At 46.7% G+C, this 17,416-nt stretch overlaps 1 protein-coding gene across 16 annotated transcripts in view; it reads left to right on the top strand.

Annotated features, from left to right (window-relative positions):
* LOC110524279 (CUGBP Elav-like family member 5) overlaps positions 1 to 17,416 on the top strand; it is a 273,042-nt gene that overhangs the window by 19,911 nt on the left and 235,715 nt on the right. For all 16 annotated transcript variants that reach the window (XM_090235486.1, XM_036978037.2, XM_036978035.2 and 13 more), the window contains exon 2: positions 7,045 to 7,127. In XM_090235486.1, coding sequence (XP_090091612.1) covers positions 7,045 to 7,127 — 83 coding nt within the window. The remainder of the gene's footprint in view (positions 1 to 7,044; positions 7,128 to 17,416) is intronic.

Here is a 17,416-nt window from a genome sequence, read left to right as displayed (position 1 = left end):
GTGGCTTCATGCCATGTAGGAATAATAATTGGTTTTAAAGGGCTTAGATTAATTAAGGACCCATGACTTTGTCACTGCAATTCTGGTGATGTACGTCTTATAGTAATTTACAAAATGGCAGCTTTCCCATCTTTGACTACTCATAGTGATAACGGCGCCTTAATAATAAAAAAAAAGACTAGATTAATAACAGATGATTTATCCTATCTACAGTATATTGGCAGCTTTTTGGCTCCACAACCTTGAGAGTTTATAGCTCTTTAACTGACGAGCTAAGAAGGTTCTCTCTCTTTCACCGTGCCAGTGGTCGGCTTTAAAGGACGAGACATTTTTGGAAGCGTACCGCTGGCCACCGCCGTTACCAGGAAATACATCAATACAATTAACACGGTGGCACCTGCTCATTTGCAAGACCACCTGTGTTAATGATTATTATCATTCCAGCCCAGTAGTCAGAGGAAGAAAATGCTCAGGGAGAGAGGAAAAAAATCTGTAATATTTGGCATGTTGCACGTAATTTAAAATCTGTGTGTATATGAGGAATCTGCTTTGTGCCTCAAAGCACATAATCGCTAGTCGAAAAGACAGGAGCGTGCAGCAAGGTTTACTCGTTAGTCTATTTAGTAAGGAATCTGGAAAGGTGCAATTAATGTTTTCTCCAAATGCCGCATGAATGGTCGCTGGGAAATGAAGTGCAGTGTAGTGGGCGAAGAGAGGGGGGCGTCTTTCTTCTCATCCCTCTCTTTATCGCCAGCCTTGGAGCTTTGAAGCTTCATCTTTAAAGACACCTTTGCCAATTTGTCAAATCAAAGGACCTCGAAAGCGGATCTGTCTCTCAGACCAAGTCAGTTTGGAACTGCCTATCTTTGACTAATGTGAATTTACTCTGATCAATTGATCTAACTCGAGGTTCAAATCGCTTTTTGAAAACAAGACAGTAATAGTGTGGGTATCACATCAAAAATGCCAATGTGGCTAACTAATATATATTTTCCTTTTTGTTTCTATCCTATAGTATTTTTCAGACGTAGTATTGCCTATGCAGTGTTTATGGTCAGGGCATGTTCATGTTTTTCCCAGGGCCTGTTATAGAATATGAAGAGGAAGAGATGCAGTTTTCTGACCTTGATGGGGCTCACAGAAAACTTCTTATTGATTCCCCTGTAAATCCCTTAGCTGTGGGCTAAGGGGGGACTTGGCAGGTAAACTCCCATTGCCCTCCATCTGATGAGGAGTCTAAGCCATGTTCCTCTCTCAGTCAGTCCACCCACGCCTGACGTGGCCTGTGAACGGACACAGTATTTACTGCACCGTGAAACCCCATCCATTAATGGTGTCAATTAGCTTCTTCATCAGGGATGCAGGCCACTGGATGTATTTATAATGCTGGCCTGGCACAGGCTTAAAGCAGGCTGAGATCATTCATTTAGTCAGTCCACACAGGAAAGCTACATCCACTGTGGGTGCCAAGTTCCCACCACAGGATTGGCCCTATAGGACTTTACAGTAGTATTGTTTTTAAGTCACTGCCCAAGAGAACCTTCAACCTTACAAACCAAATACTGAATTACCTACTGTGGTTGAGTATGTGTGAATTTGTCAAGGCCTATTTTCTCAGCCCATTTTTCCCCCCAACGGATTTGTACTCTATTGATTCCTCTTTCAGAAGAAATGATTCAGTTTGACGGTGTTCCTCATCCTCATTATGCACACCGCCACCCAGCCGAGAGGCCAAGACCCTTACTGTACACACCAGCCAGGTCACCCGTGGTACAAGTCCGTATTCAACGTCCATCCATGTCTGAGGACGTCGGGAGATGGAATGGAAACCATAGTGAGCGCTGCTACCTTCAAGTCGGTTTCAGTTTTACTAGGGCGTTGTGGACGGGGATGAAGGATGGGCGTAAGCATCTGCCACTGATTCCAAAGGTTGCAAGTTCGACTCGAGCAATGTTTTATGGCTATCCCAAACCGTAACGCTTACCTTAACCATTTGGAGTCAATGCCTAACCTTAAGAATTCTGAGTTAATACCTAAACTTAAACCTTTTGCAACAACTTTGAAATATGACATTCGAGAAACATGGATGAATGGTCTAATTCTGACATGAGACTGTGAGAGCTAGTTGGTACAAACACAAGTCCTCTATTGTACGCACACAACTGTGTTGGTCCACACAGACCTGGAGTGTGTCCTTCAGGATGTATTTCCTGCTCAGGGGCCGTAGTGTATGATGATTGAGCACAGCAACAAATCAATGGCCTGGGTCTCTTTCACCAGGGGTTACAGAAGCTACCAGGGTCCGTTACCAGTGTTGACACCAGGCCCTCTTACATTTGAGTAATTTAGCAGGCACTCTTATCCAGAGCGACTTACTGCAGCCGTTACTGTTAAGGCACATTGTCTCGGGGATTCGAGCCAGCAACCTTTCGGCTACAAGCCCAATGCTCTTAACTGCTAGGATACCTTCTGCTCCCTGACTAGCGTAAAGGATCTCAACAGTCTTGAGTGTTCTTCCGCTCCTTGTCTCACCCCACCTTCATTTGTAGTGACTTGAGGATGCAGGTGAAAGCAATATGTTGCCTGCCAAATTGGACTTTTCCTTCACCTATCGAGGTCTTTCATATTAGAGCAGATGGAAGATAAAGAGACAAGGAGAGGAAGTGTCTTGAGACTATTGAAATTACAGTACAGGAGGGTGCAGTGCTGGAGGATGGAGGCCTAGCCGCATGCGGCTCCCTTTAACGTGCCTGACTTAATTAAGGTTTACAGGTTACGCTAGAGTACTGCTTATATTACAGCACTCATTACAAGGTAATTAGGCTGGGGCAGGGAAAATATTGTTGTCGGAACAATGAGTGAAAGCTCTTTGGAAAGTACCCCCACCTTTTCCCTTTGTTCTCCTCGAGCAGTGGCTTGGTGGTTGTCTGTGTGCGTGCAGATCTGGGATCAGGGATTTGGGGGGTGAGGGAGGGATTAGAGCAGTAAGGACTGCTCTGAGACTAGCCCTGATTACCCCTCATAGTCAATCTACGCCACAGAGCTCCGCCACGCCTGCCACTGATTCAGGTAATAATCACATTGTATCAGTGCTGATGATGTGCACTTTGGGCTCCGGGCCCTCAGAAAGCCCTTCCAGCAGTAAATGAAGTAAGCAAGTAATCTACCCTCGGCGATGACATTTCCCACAGAGTGCAAATGAAGTGTGAGGGAGCGGGCAGACAGCGACTAAAGACCTGAGCCAGGGCTGGCTCTGTTTCTGCTACCTTCACACTTTTGGTGGAGTAAATGCCAAGGAGAGGGGAAGTTCACACCTTTTCATTACACTGGGGCAGGGTCCTCTGGGGCACAGAGAGGGAATAGAAAGATGGAGTGAGAGACGCTGTGGTGCCTATGTGTACATTGGGCTGTGTGTGTGTGTGCGTTGGTGTGTGTGTGTGTGTCTGTGTCTGTGTGTGACAGTAGGGACTGAATGTAGTAGGCTCTTAGAATAAGTGCTGATTCTGGAAGAGTAGGAGGAGAGTAAGAGGAGGGGGGACGGTGATGGGTTTATCAGTAGGACCTCTACACTTAGCAGGAATTACCTACACTTCACAGATTAGGGCCAAAGGTGCTGGATCATACACACGTTCCCTTTTGCACTAGTAATGGAGGGCCTTGTCGGCAGGAAATAACCCTGCAAATGGCTACTGTCAGAGAGAGGAGGGAAGAGGGGAGAGGAGAGGAGAGGAGAGGAGAGGAGGGGAGAGGAGAGGAGAGGAGAGGAGAGGAGGGGAGGGGAGGGGAGGGGAGAGGAGAGGAGAGGAGAGGAGAGGAGAGGAGAGGAGAGGAGGGGAGGGGAGGGGAGGGGAGGGGAGGGGAGGGGAGAGGAGAGGAGGGGAGGGGAGGGGAGGGGAGGGGAGGGGAGAGGAGAGGAGAGGAGAGGAGAGGAGAGGAGAGGAGAGGAGGGGAGGGGAGAGGAGAGGAGGGGAGGGGAGGGGAGGGGAGGGGAGAGGACTGGAGAGGAGAGGAGAGGAGAGGAGAGGAGAGGAGGGGAGAGGAGGGGAGGGGAGGGGAGGGGAGAGGAGAGGAGAGGAGGGGAGAGGAGAGGAGGGGAGGGGAGGGGAGGGGAGAGGAGAGGAGAGGAGAGGAGAGGAGGGGAGGGGAGAGGAGAGGAGAGGAGAGGAGAGGAGGGGAGGGGAGAGGAGAGGAGAGGAGAGGAGAGGAGGGGAGGGGAGGGGAGGGGAGGGGGGAGGGGAGAGGAGAGGAGGGGAGGGGAGAGGAGAGGAGAGGAGAGGAGGGGGGGGGAGGGGAGGGGAGAGGAGAGGAGAGGACTGGAGAGGAGAGGAGAGGAGGGGAGGGGCGAGGAGAGGAGGGGAAAGGAGAGGAGGGGAGGGGAGGGGAGAGGAGAGGAGAGGAGAGGAGGGGAGGGGAGAGGAGAGGAGGGGAGGGGAGGGGAGGGGAGGGGAGGGGAGAGGAGAGGAGAGGAGAGGAGAGGAGAGGAGAGGAGAGGTGAGGAGAGGAGAGGACTGGAGAGGAGAGGAGAAGTCTCTTTAATTACAAACCATCTCAACACAGTGGAGCTGGGGAGAGAAAGACAGTCACCCCAATGCCCCCATATGTCCCTCTAGCCTGATCAGCACTGCAGCCTCTCTGTAGCCTCTCTGTAGCTACCTCAGCTGATGTAGTGGAGCCACACGTCAGACAGAAGTATATGGGAGCAGATGAGGAGGAGGAGTAAGAGGAAGAGGAGATACTCCACTAGAAATCAACGTGTGAGATAAGGGCTGTTTTAGATTGGTATCAAATGATGCCTCGGTAGGATCATATTTTCCACATTGTGCCTTCCCTTCGCTGCGTCAGCAACACCACCAGCCTCTCTCTCTGGGTCACATCGCTGTTTGTCGCGTTTCAAACCATTTCATCAGGCTCCGACGTCCGCACTTGGTATGCAATGCAACGTGGCTATTTGTACATGTTTGGATTCCAATTAGGAAGTTGTTCGAGCTTTCGCCCGTGGCCAGAGGATTCTTATTAAGGCTTACATTAAAGAACATAGAAGCACATTTAAATGAAGTTCATGCTCCCCTTTGTTTGTTGGCATTATGGTTGTTATTAATTTATTCTCAATGCCGTATGTGTTACACATTAACGAATAAATCCAATTTGGCCAGTGTTTGTGATTGTAATATGCAAACGAGGCCCTGCTCAGTGAGAGATAGGGATGGCACTTGTCAAATAAACCAACAACACAATTCCTACAGAATAACAACAGCAACACGGCCCCATTTAGTACCATGGTCTCCTCAGTGAGACCGGGATGATGTTATGTGGGGAAGAAAGCATCATGATAGAGTGATCTGCTTGTTAGCCATTGGAAATCATTAGGTTAGGGCCGGTGGGAAACAGAGGTGGGGTGTGAAGAGAGATGCACCATGACTCCAGGCAGTCAGCCACTTAAGACTGAGGTGGTCACCTCTGACAGACTCCATCACTGTCCATCCATAACATACATACAGACCCAGAGAGCAGGGACTAGCAGGCCTGCTGTGCTGCGAGACGGTTGGGCTGTATAGGGCCGTAGGGCATAGGGATGTAACACGGCCTGGCCAATCAATGGATCAATGCCTGACAAAGCACCCCCTCTTTTTGTGTAGCACTGTAGCAGAGGTTACTATAATGCACTGACCTGGCTCTGAGAAAAGAATAGCTGGGGGAAGAATGCTGGGGTCATTGAAAGTCTATGTAGCTTTGCTCAAGGGAAAAGATAGATGCATAAGCAAGCAACACAGCCAGGCTACAGGGTGCGAGATGTTGAATGAGAGGGTAAATTTATGGACGGATGAAGGTGATGTGATATGCCACATCGGGAATGATAGGAATATTGTCTCTTTAAAGACACCATCATCACCACCCACTATGTTTCCCGTTGAAATATGATCCGAAATGTGATGGTTTCTAGTAAACTCTCTCTAAAATGGCAGAAATATGATAGTGTGTGGTAACGCACATGAACAACACTACCAAATCTATATATGTAGACATGAACTTCATTAATATAACACTACCAAATGTATTTATTCAGACAGTCAGGGGTAAATGATTGCATCAATACCTCTCCGGGGTCTCTCTCTCTTTCTCTTTAATCTCTCTCTCTCTCTCTCTCTCTCCTCATCTACCTCATTTCTCTGGGCTGTCTGCCAGCAGGAGGAGCTCTTTATTTGGCAGACAGTGGGCGAGAGTGACAGTGTGTGTGTATGTGTGGTAGTCACCTGGTGTTCTTGTGGCTGGGCATTTGTTCTGTGCTCAGGGAGCCCTGAGGCCTGAAGCGCTGCCCTCCTCCCCCCTCCCCCTCCATCCCTCCCACCGTCTGCACAGTGTTCGAGTCCTCCCATCCCTCTCTCTTTCCCCCTCTCTGTCCTGCGGCCCTGCTCCCTCTCGCTGTCTCTACTGCTGTCAGAAGGGTTCAGTGTTGTGCATCACGGCAGCATGGTAGGCGCTTTGGACAGGGAGAGGCTGATCTATGGTACTGGGGCTGGGATAGAGAGATATAGATAGAGAGGGAGAGAGAAGAGAGAGAGAAAAACAAGAGAAAGTGAGGCACAGAGAGAGAGAGAGAGGAGGGAGAGAGAAAGAGAGAGCATTCAGCCCGAAGGCCAACTGAAGACAGGAAGAAACTCGAGTGTATGTCTGCATTGACACTCTCTGCAGGGAGGGATTGTTCCCCAGGAGCAGCTCTTGCTGCCTCATTGTGAGGGACACATCCCCTTTCCAGGGTGTTGTTTTTCATGACTGACAAGGGCCTGAGACTAAGCGAGGTTGATGGGGACCCAATGTTGTGGGTGGAGGGGATTCGATTGAACACAGTTGTTGCCGAGTGTTGTTGTGCCCAGTAACTGACCTAGGGTTGATATCTATTGTCAGTCTCCTCTTGTTCTGTGACTGAGCTAGTGTTGCCACTCCGTGTTTAGTGTCCTTTCTTTTCATCAGTGTTCAGTCCCCAGTGTGCAGTCCCCAGTGTTCAGATAGACTTGTGTTAATATCTCCCCCTTTTCTGTTTTTCAGGCTGCGCGTTCCTCACCTACTGCGCCCGCGAGTCGGCCATCAAAGCCCAGAACGCCCTCCATGAACAGAAAACACTGCCAGGGGTAAGTCTCTACCCACTTCACCACCATGCCATCTGAACACAGAAAATACCACCACCCACCACCTACCAGCCTACTCCAACCTGCTTCAGCCCCAGAGATAAAAATACACATAAAAAATACTTTGAAAAATGATTCAATCAATAATCCAGGCTTTTAAGGGCTGGTTTGAACTGTTTAATGTGTCTGTTCTCCGGGGAATATAGCCAGCATTGATCAGATGCACTCCACTCGCACTTTCTGAGGCAATGCCATCAAATGTCAATTCATTTGTTCTTTGCATTTGCTCAAATTGGTCTCTTTACAAAAGGCTTAGTGAGTCATTGTTGTTTACTTAGACGAAGGGGAAAACAGAAATGATATGCACGAGGGATGAAAGGGACAATTTGAAAATAGGAAAGGGCACTGTGTGTGAGTGTGAGGTAGGATTACTGCCTTTATAAACAAAATGTGTGCATATCTGTGCACGGTATGCGTGCGTGTTTATGCACAGTATCTATGTGTGTAGTGTAGTGTGTGCATCTCTGTGTTTGTACACAGTGTGTGAGTGTGTGTGTGTGTGTGTGTGTGTGTGTGTGAGTAGTCCTCTTACCATTTCCCCCACTATGCCAGATAGCAAGTGACAAGGACACCGTCAGCGTCAGGAGTAGAGCGGAGTAGAGCCGGGTCTGCTAGACAGACAGCATGGCTCAACGTTACCGGGTCAGAAGAACATCACAGATAGACAGACCAACCCCCATCTCTGTGGAATAATACAAGAAGGAGCCTAGCCAAAGGGCACATGTTTCACATTAAACATGCAAATACTAACACTGCAAACTTTGAACATTTCTGGCGCTTTTCTCGAAAAACAAGTTGTTTCTTTTATCCTTCAAATTTGCCAAGCTCCAGCCTGGAGGGCTTTTTTTCTTCTTAAAGAGCATTACAAAAAAAATGATAAAAAAGAAGTTGTTCTTTGAGAGAACGCCAAGGGATGCGTTCACGGTAGGCTATAACTGTGTTTAGCAGTGCGTTAAAGAGAGGGGGATTATTTCCCATCTCATTCCGCCCGGCTCGTAGTCCCCTCTGTCTCGCGGAGTCGCTAATTGCGCCCCCTTGCCTGCCTGGGAGGGCATCCGTCAGGGTTGACCCACCACTGGGATTAAAAGGCGAGATGTGGATGAATGTATAAACGAGGGGTACGGGGGCACCGAGGCTGGGAGGGAAAACACAGTATCCAAACCATCTGTCCTCTGCAAGATTTAACATCCACAACATATTAAAGAACACCAAGCCATGTCAGGGAGAATTAACAGCCTTGTGCAACTCCTCAACTCCTTTCTCTGCGTGGATGTTTGTTATATTATGCATCTGTTTGTCTTTGCTGGTAGACATGTTACAGTTATGATACACAGGCATAAACACATGCATAAAATGCTAATCAAGCACTTATATTGGGGCATCCAACAAAACAATGTCATCCAACAAACTATGCTACTCATACAATCCCCAGAAAGAGAATGCGTTCTCGCGTTGCATGAGTCTTGTAGGGTTTTCCCCAGTAATATCCTACACTGTACTGTAGGATGGTACTTTTCCAGAAATCCAACCCTTCAACTGCCCGACCTGGAGTTGTAATCCCACCGAGTATCACTTCTACTCATGGTGAATACACAGAGGGTAGCATGGGGGTGCCTTCCCCTCTCCCCACTGAAACAGCTACCCGTTCTCCTGCTCTAGCCCCGTGGAGACCCCCTGCCTCCTCTCTTCCTGAGACATAACATGTCACCCAAATAGAACAGGCAGACATTGCTGTGTGTCAGACCCCACCGAGACACACATACGCAGGTGCATGCCCCCCCCCCCCTCCCCAACAGAGCGCGAGATTCCCCTGTGGAAAAAGAGAATCAGATGGGTGGTCGGAGGTATAGCTACACCAGCTACGCTCAACAGTGTTTCTGTACTGCCTCCGGTAGTCACGACAACAACGTAGAAACACGGGCCTGCGGGAACAACACAGACACTATCACAGCTCCAGCCACTGTACCAGTACTGGGAACACACTGCTACCATCAATCCATCAGAGACATGCTCCATCAAGTGTACTCAGAAGAGAGAGGAACCGATAGTAGCATGTCTGTTTTCATGTTCTGGAAATGGAGACAGGGCCATGGACAGAAATAGAGATAGAGAGATAGAGAGAGGGAATGATAAAGGGATAGATGAGTGAGACAACGTGTGTAGTAGATATGTTGTAGTGTAGCAGGCTGGCTGTGCTCAGTGCATTGTGGATTGTGTGTTCTGTGGGCTGGAAAAGCTTCTCTCTGCTCTGCGGCCTCTCTCCAGTCAGCCATCAAGTCAAACAGCCAGCCAGCCATCCAGTCCCCCCCTCCCCCGTTGCTCTGTGCTGATGGTAAGTAGATATGCCAGTTTGTTTGTTTGAAAAATACTGCTTGATATGCAGTTTGCCAGGGGCTATGGTGTAATTAATGTAAACTAGGATTCCCCAGGAGAGGAGTTATGAGTTATTAACGATTGCATTTTGTCATTAACTCCTTCACCGCTGGCTGTCCCCCCACTTAAAGATGTGTGATGTGATTGCCATTTGATCGATGTGAAACCCAATCAATATAGACAGTATATTTAAGCAATAAGGAATGGGGGGGTGTGGTATATTGCCAATATACCACAGTTAAGGGCTGTTCTTATGCACGACACATCACAGAGTGCCTGGACACAGCCCTTAGCCGTGGTATATTGGCCATATATCACAAACTCTCGAGGTGCCTTATTGATATTATAAACTGCTTATCAACGTAATTAGAGCAGTAAAAATAAATGTTTTGTCATACCCGCGGTATACGGTCTGATTTACCATGGCTGTCAGCCAATCAGTATTCAGGGCTCGAACCACCCAGTTTATAAAAGCATATAGTACATATTCTAGGTGTATACAAGAACCCGTAAAGGCAACTGAGTTTCAGGCCCACCATTTCGCTCTTGCCTCCCCGCACACACTCCCTCATAATGCTACCTGGCCTTTCATGGACTCATCAGTAATTGCTCACCACAATATTCTGAGGGCTATTGTCCGAGTCCCCAGGAAAACATTTGCTGCAGAAATGAATAGCATGCACTGATGGCTGTGTACTGAGCTGGAATGTATATCTATGCGGTTCAGAGAGAGAGAGAGAGAGAGAGAGAGAGAGAGAGAGAGAGAGAGAGAGAGAGAGAGAGAGAGAGAGAGAGACCCAGGAGGGGAGTATGTGTGGCTACAGAGTGGGACAGGTTCTGACAGCTGTCCAGGTGCATACAGTACACTGCCATCATGTCAGGGCCCTCTGTGGATACAGAGAGTGGGGTGTTGTGAAAAACATGTGCACATGGCAGCTTGTCGTGATCACACAGCGCTCACATCACTGATCTGTATGTGTGTTATTGTGTACTGTACACAGTACTGTATATGTTTGTGTGCAAGTGTGGTGTGTGTGGCTGTGTGTGTGCCTGTGTGTGGGCTCCCGAGTGGCGCAGCGGTCTAAGGCACTGCATCTCAATGCTAGAGGTTTCACTACAGACCCTGGTTCGATCCCGGGCTCTATCACAACCGGCTGTGATCAGGAGTTAGATAGGGCGGCACACAATTGGCCCAGCGCTGTCCAGGTTGGGGGAAGGTTTGGCCAGTGTAAGCCTTCATTGTAAAATAAGAATTTGTTCTTAACTGACTTGCCTAGTTAAGTAAAGGTTACATTAAATAAAAGTATGTGCCTGTGTTATGGGGCAGACAAGTAATCACAATGTCAGCTAGTTTGGTGTTAATGCCACTAAATAAAAGCATGGGTGTACAAAGGCTTTTTTCTAACGTTTTTTTAGATTGCTTGATGAACACTGCCTAGTGTTTCTGAGACAGTTGGTCTCTGTTGGACTCAGTCCACCAGAGATTGACTTCACACACTCCGCACACCAGCTCAGCATCATAGCAAATCCCACATCCTTCACACAATCCCTCCTCTCAAATCCAACTGATCCAAGAAAATAATTTTAATCTCTTAGCCGTATACATATCAGTGTCCTTACCCCCTCTTTTGGACATGCGACCATGATGAAAACCAGTGATTGTCTATGTCAGGTGGCTGCTGGTGTATGAGCACAGCATGCATTTCCTTGTGGTATTAGTGCTGTCACCTGGGGTGACTGTAAGAGGATGGCAGTGATTCAGGATCCAGCTTTATGGAAAAAGAATCCGCATTAAACTCCAATTGAGAACAGGAAGAAGATTATGCTGTGCCACATACAGGGCATTCGGAAAGTATTTAGGCACCTTGCATTTTTCCCCCAAAATGTATCCAATTGTTTTTTTCCCCTCATCAATTTACACACAATAACCCATAATGACAAAGCAAAAACAGTAAATATATATATATATTTTAGCAAATTAGTCAAACGTTTGGACACACCTACTCATTCCAGGGTTTTTCTTTTTTTTGTACTATTTTTTACATTGTAGAATAATAGTGAAGACATAAAAACTATGAAATAACACATATGGAATCATGTAGTAACCAAAAAAGTGTATATTTATATTTGAGATTTGAGATTCTTCAAAGTAGTCAGCTTGATGACAGCTTGACACACTCTTGGCATTCTCTCAACCAGCTTCATGAGGAATGCTTTTTCAACAGTCTTGAAGTAGTTCCCACATACGCTGACCACTTGTTGGCTGCTAATCCTTCACTCTGTGGTCCAACTCCCAAATCATCTCAATTGGGTTGAGGTCGGGTGATTGTGGAGGCCAGGTCATCTGATGGAGCACTCCGTTACTCTCCTTGGTCACTTCCCTGACCAAGGACCCCAAATGCTCAGTTTGGCCAGGCGGCCAGCTCTAGGAAAAGTATTGGTGGTTCCAAACTTCTTTGGAGGTCACTGTGTTCTTGGGGACCTTCAATGCTGCAGACATTTTTGGTACCCTTCCCCAGATCTGTGCCTCGACACAATCCTGTCTGGGGACTCTACGGACAAATCCTTTGACCTCATGGCTTGGTTTTCCCTTTGACATGCACTGTCAACTGTGGAACCTTATATAGACAGGTGTGTGCCTTTCCAAATCATGTCCAATCAATTTAATTTACCACAGGTTGACTCCAATCAAGTTGTAGAAACGTCTCAAGGATGATCAATGGAAACAGGATGCACCTGAGCTAAATTCCGAGTCTCATAGCAAAGGGTCTGAATACTTATGTAAATAAGTTAATTATGTTTTTTATTTTTTAATAAATGTGCAAAAATGTCTTAACCTGTTTTTATTTTGTCCTTATTGGGGTATTGTATGTAGATTGATGAGGAAAAAATTGTTTCATCAATTTTAGAATAAGGCTGTAAAACGTAACAAAATGTGGTCTGAATACTTTCTGAATGTACTGTATGTGTGGTCCAGCAGTAATGTCAACAGTCTAGGCATATCCCCCTTCCTCTCTGCCTCTGCCTCTCTCTCTCTCTCGTTTTCACATGCACACCCACATGCCACCTCTCTCTTACACACGCATGCAAACACACATACAAATAAACACACACACACACCGCTGGGCTCAGCTAAGCTGTAATGGGATGTGTGAGATGCTGGGAGGGAGCTGCATGGCTGGGGCTGTGTGTGCCGGGGAGAGTGGCGGACCTAGTGCAGTGGAAATGAGGTTGGCCTGCCACTGTGCTGTGCCACTCCGCACTTCCCCTCAGCATCCTCTCCCTGGGCCGTCCACTGGGCTTCACACACCCGCAATCTCCCATTCACCTGCTCATCAACCGTGGCCCTGCCTGCCTGCCGCAAAGGCTGAATAATTCAAGGCTGTGTTTGTGTGGGGGCAGGAGGGGAGTGGGCCGGTCAGCGAGAAGCCAATCGGTGCTGGCAGGATGAGAGGCCTTGTTGACCAGGGAGGGAGCCTCGTTAGAATTTAGCCCCTGGGTAACAGCAGTGTGTGTGTGTGTGTGTGTGTGTGTGTGTGTGTGTGTGTGTGTGTGTGTGTGTGTGTGTGTGCGTGTGTGTGCATGGTGGGAAGGGATTGGGGGAAAGGAGCCTGAGAAGGGGAATAGAAAAGAAAACGGGACTAAGGTATTTTTCTCCAGGAGAATGTGTTTCTCCTTGCAATGTAAAAAAACACACATATTTCTGGACTGTGACACTGTGTACATGTTTGAATCCAAAATGGCTGTTTAGACAGTGAAATGCTACAGTGCATTTGGAAAGGATTCAGACCCATTCTATTTTTTAAACATTTTGTTACATTGCAGCCTTATTCTAAAAATGATTACAAAAAATGTTTCCATCATCAATCGACACACAATACCCCATAACGACAAAGCACAAACAAATATTACATTTACATAAGTATTCAGACCCCTTACTCAGTACTTTGTTGAAGCACCTTTGACAGCGATTACTACCTCGAGTCTTCTTGGGAATAACGCTACAAGCTTGGCACACCTGTATGTGGGGAGTTTCTCTTATTCTTCTCTGCAGATCCTCTCAAACTCTGTCAGGTTGCATGGGGAGTGTTGCTGCACAGCTATTTTCAGGTCTCTCTAGAGATGTTCGATCGGGTTCAATTCCGGGCTCTGGTTGGGCCACTCAAGGACATTCAGATACTTGTTTCCGAAGCCGCTCCTACATTGTCTTGGCTGTGTGCTTAGGGTCATTGTCCTGTTGAAAGGTGAAACTTCGCCCCAGTCTGAGTTCCTGAGCGCTCTGAAACAGGTTTTCATTAAGGATCTCGCTGTACTTTGCTCCGTTCATCTTTGCCTCAATCCTGACTAGTCCCTGCCTCTGAAAAACATCCCCACAGCATGATGCTGCCACCACCATACTTCACCGTAGGGATGGTATTGTCTAGGTGATGAGCAGTGCCTGGTTTCCTCCAGATGTGACGCTTGGCATTCAAATCAAAATCAAATCAAATGTATGTATATATCCCTTCGTACATCAGCTGATATCAAAGTGCTATACAGAAACCCAGCCTAAAACCCCAAACAGCAAGCAATGCAGGTGTAGAAGCACGGTGGCTAGGAAAAACTCCTTAGAAAGGCCAAAACCTAGGAAGAAACCTAGAGAGGAACCAGGCTATGAGGGGTGGCCAGTCCTCTTCTGGCTGTGCCGGGTGGAGATGATAACAGAACATGGCCAAGATGTTCAAATGTTCATAAATTACCAGCATGGTCAAATAATAATAATCACAGTAGTTGTCGAGGGTGCAGCAAGTCAGCACCTCAGGAGTAAATGTCAGTTGGCTTTTCATAGCCGATCATTAAGAGTATCTCTACCACTCCTGCTGTCTCTAGAGAGTTGAAAACAGCAGGTCTGGTACAGGTAGCACGTCCGGTGAACAGGTCAGGATTCCATAGCATCAGGCAGAACAGTTGAAACTGGAGCAGCAGCACGGCCAGGTGGACTGGGGACAGCAAGGAGTCATCATGCCAGGTAGTCTTGAAGCATGGTCCTAGGGCTCAGGTCCTCTGAGAGAAAGAGAGAATTAGAGAGAGCATACTTAAATTCACACAGGACACCAGGCCAAAGAGTTCAATCTTTGTTTCATCAGACCAGAGAATCTTGTTTCTCATGGTCTGAAACTCCTTTAGGTGCCTTCTGGCAAACTACAAACTGGCTGTCGTGTTTTTTACTGAGGACTGGCTTCCGTTTGGACACTTTAACGTAAATGCCTGATCGGTGGAGTGCTGCAGAGATGGTTGTCCTTCTGGAATGTTCTCCCATCTCCACAGATGAACTCTGGAGCTCTGTCAGGGTGACCATCAGGTTCTTGGTCACCTCCCTGACCAAGGCCCTTCTCCCCCGGTTGCTCAGTTTGGCTGGGCGGACAGATCTAGGCTGAGATTTGATGGTTACCAACTTCTTCCATTTAAGAATGATGGAGGCCACTGTGTTCTTGGGAGACCTTCAATGCTGCAGAATTGTTTTGGTACCCTTACCAAGATCTGTGCCCCGACACAATCCTGTCTGGAAGCTCTACGGGCAATTCCTTCAACCTCGTGGCTTGGTTTTTGCTCGGACATGCACAGTCTACTGTGGGACCTTATATAGACAGGCTTATGCCTTTCCAAATCATGTACAATCAATTTAATTTCACACAGGTGGACTCCAATCAAGTTGTAGAAACATCTCAAGGATGAGCAATGGAAACAGGATGCACCTGAGCTCAATTTCGATTCTCATAGCAAAGGTTCTGAATACTTACGCAAATAAGTTATTTCTGTTTTTATTTTTTCTAAATGTTCAATAATTTCTAAAAACCTGTTTTCACTTTGTCATTATGGGGTATTGTGTGTATATTGATGATGGAACAAAAATATTGAATCAATTTTTGAATAAGGCTGTAACATAACTGTAGGCTGTAACATAACAAAGTGAATGTGTCTGAATACTTTCCGAATGCACTGTGCATAGCTGTCTCTCTAGTGTTAAATTAATACTTATTAGCCACAGATGTCCGTCTGCAATCCATTAATTGAAACATTTTCCCAGGGTCTCACTTCTAGCCATCAACAGACATGAAATATGCATGTTAAAACGCTACTGGTGCGGTTCAGGATTGATAACGTCTAAGACAGAGGAGTCCAGGATGTATGAGTCTTAGGCTGTTATTTAGTTGACTTGTTGTGAGCAGCCAATGAGCTCTCAGGTGGAGCCGCATTTAGTCTGACAGCCCGGGGATTCCGAAGTGCAGGGCTATTCTTTTTTTTTTTTTTAAATAAGCTCTGTTGATTCATTGAGATGACAATGAAGTGTGTTTGTGGATTGTGGAGCTCTAATGGGTTTATATCATGTGTTATTACCCTGGCCAACTTTCAGTGATTAGTTGAAAGCCCTGACGGCGTCATAAAAGAAGTCAAAGAAGAGGGAGGTATAGAGGTAAGTTTACGCTTATGAAGCTTTATTGTGATGCACTCTTATTATAGGATCCATCGTGCCACAGAAATATTACTGCAGTGCCAGCGGCAGGATGTTAGGACTAAGAGGTAGAGAGGGTGAGAGGGAGAGAGGGAGAGAGGGTGAGAGTGTGTGCATGTTTGTCTGTTTGTGTGTTTGTGTGTGTGTGTGTGTGTGTGTGTATGCCAGCGGCAGGATGTTAGCGTGTGTGTGTGTGTGTGTGTGTGTGTGTGTGTGTGTGTGTGTGTGTGTGTGTGTGTGTGTGTGTGTGTGTGTGTGTGTGTGTGTGTGTGTGTGTGTGTGTGTGTGTGTGTGAGGAGGGGGGAGGCTGCTGTAATGGCACTAGGGTGTAATGCAGTAAAGAGCTGCTGTACCAGAGTGCTCCTCAGGGAACTAAATCCCCACACCCCTGGAGCAGCAGCCAGGAATAGACTAAAACACATAGGGCAGGCTAACTGTTTGGCTTTGTGTTGTTTTCCCCCTCCCGCTCTCTCACTTTCCTTTCTCCTTTCTTCTTTTCTTTTTTGTGGTAGATTAGCCACATATTTAGACAACCCGCCTCCTCCCAGGGGGCTTTGCTGCTGCTCAGTGTATTTAGCAGAAAGCTGGCTTTGCACTCAATCTGGTCTCAGAGCATTTCTTATAATTCGGTATGTAAATCCGTGACACTCCGTTTAGTGTGATATGTTAGGTTTCGTATGGTATGTATTAATTTGTGGATGTCCATCACACATTTCATATGAATGTTACGAATTCTAGCTAGGTGGCTAATGTTAGCTAGCTCGCTAACGTTAGCTAGGCTAGGTGTTAGGGGTTAAGGTTAGGGTTACGTTTAGGAGTTAGGTTAAAAGGTTAAGGTTAGGGTTTGGTGAAGTGTTAGCTTAAAGGGTTAAGGTGAGGGTTAGAGGAAGTGTTAGCTAACATGCTAAGTAATTCAAAAGTACCTAAAAAGTAGTAAGTAGTTGCAAAGTTTAGCTAATTAGCTAAAGTTGTCAATGATGAGATTTGAACTTGCAACTTTTGGGTTGCTAGATGTTTTCATTATACACCCACCCATTCACCGATCCGCGTTTGAAATAAGTAACCATCTGTCTTATGTAACCATACCAAACGTAACATATAAAAGGTGAGCCCATTGATAAAATGTGAGCCCATTGATAAAAGGTGAGCCCATTGAAATAGTGTAGGAGTACAAATACCTTGGGCTAGCCATTGATAACAATCTGTCCTGGGATCAGTGTACTGACTATTTTTAAGAAAGGCCAACATACGGAAACTGCACTTTTTGAATTTTGATCTAACCATCATGGATATCTTATCCGAACTGCTGGTTTGGGAATATCATGATTGCACAAAAAAATTGGTTGGGCAAGATAGTCAGGACTCT

This window comes from Oncorhynchus mykiss, chromosome 5, assembly GCF_057628025.1.
Source record: "Oncorhynchus mykiss isolate SJ-2025 chromosome 5, ASM5762802v1, whole genome shotgun sequence".
Taxonomy (NCBI): Eukaryota; Metazoa; Chordata; class Actinopteri; order Salmoniformes; family Salmonidae; genus Oncorhynchus; species Oncorhynchus mykiss.
Note: the sequence above shows the minus strand (reverse complement) of the source record. Positions and strands in the feature narration are given on the sequence as shown.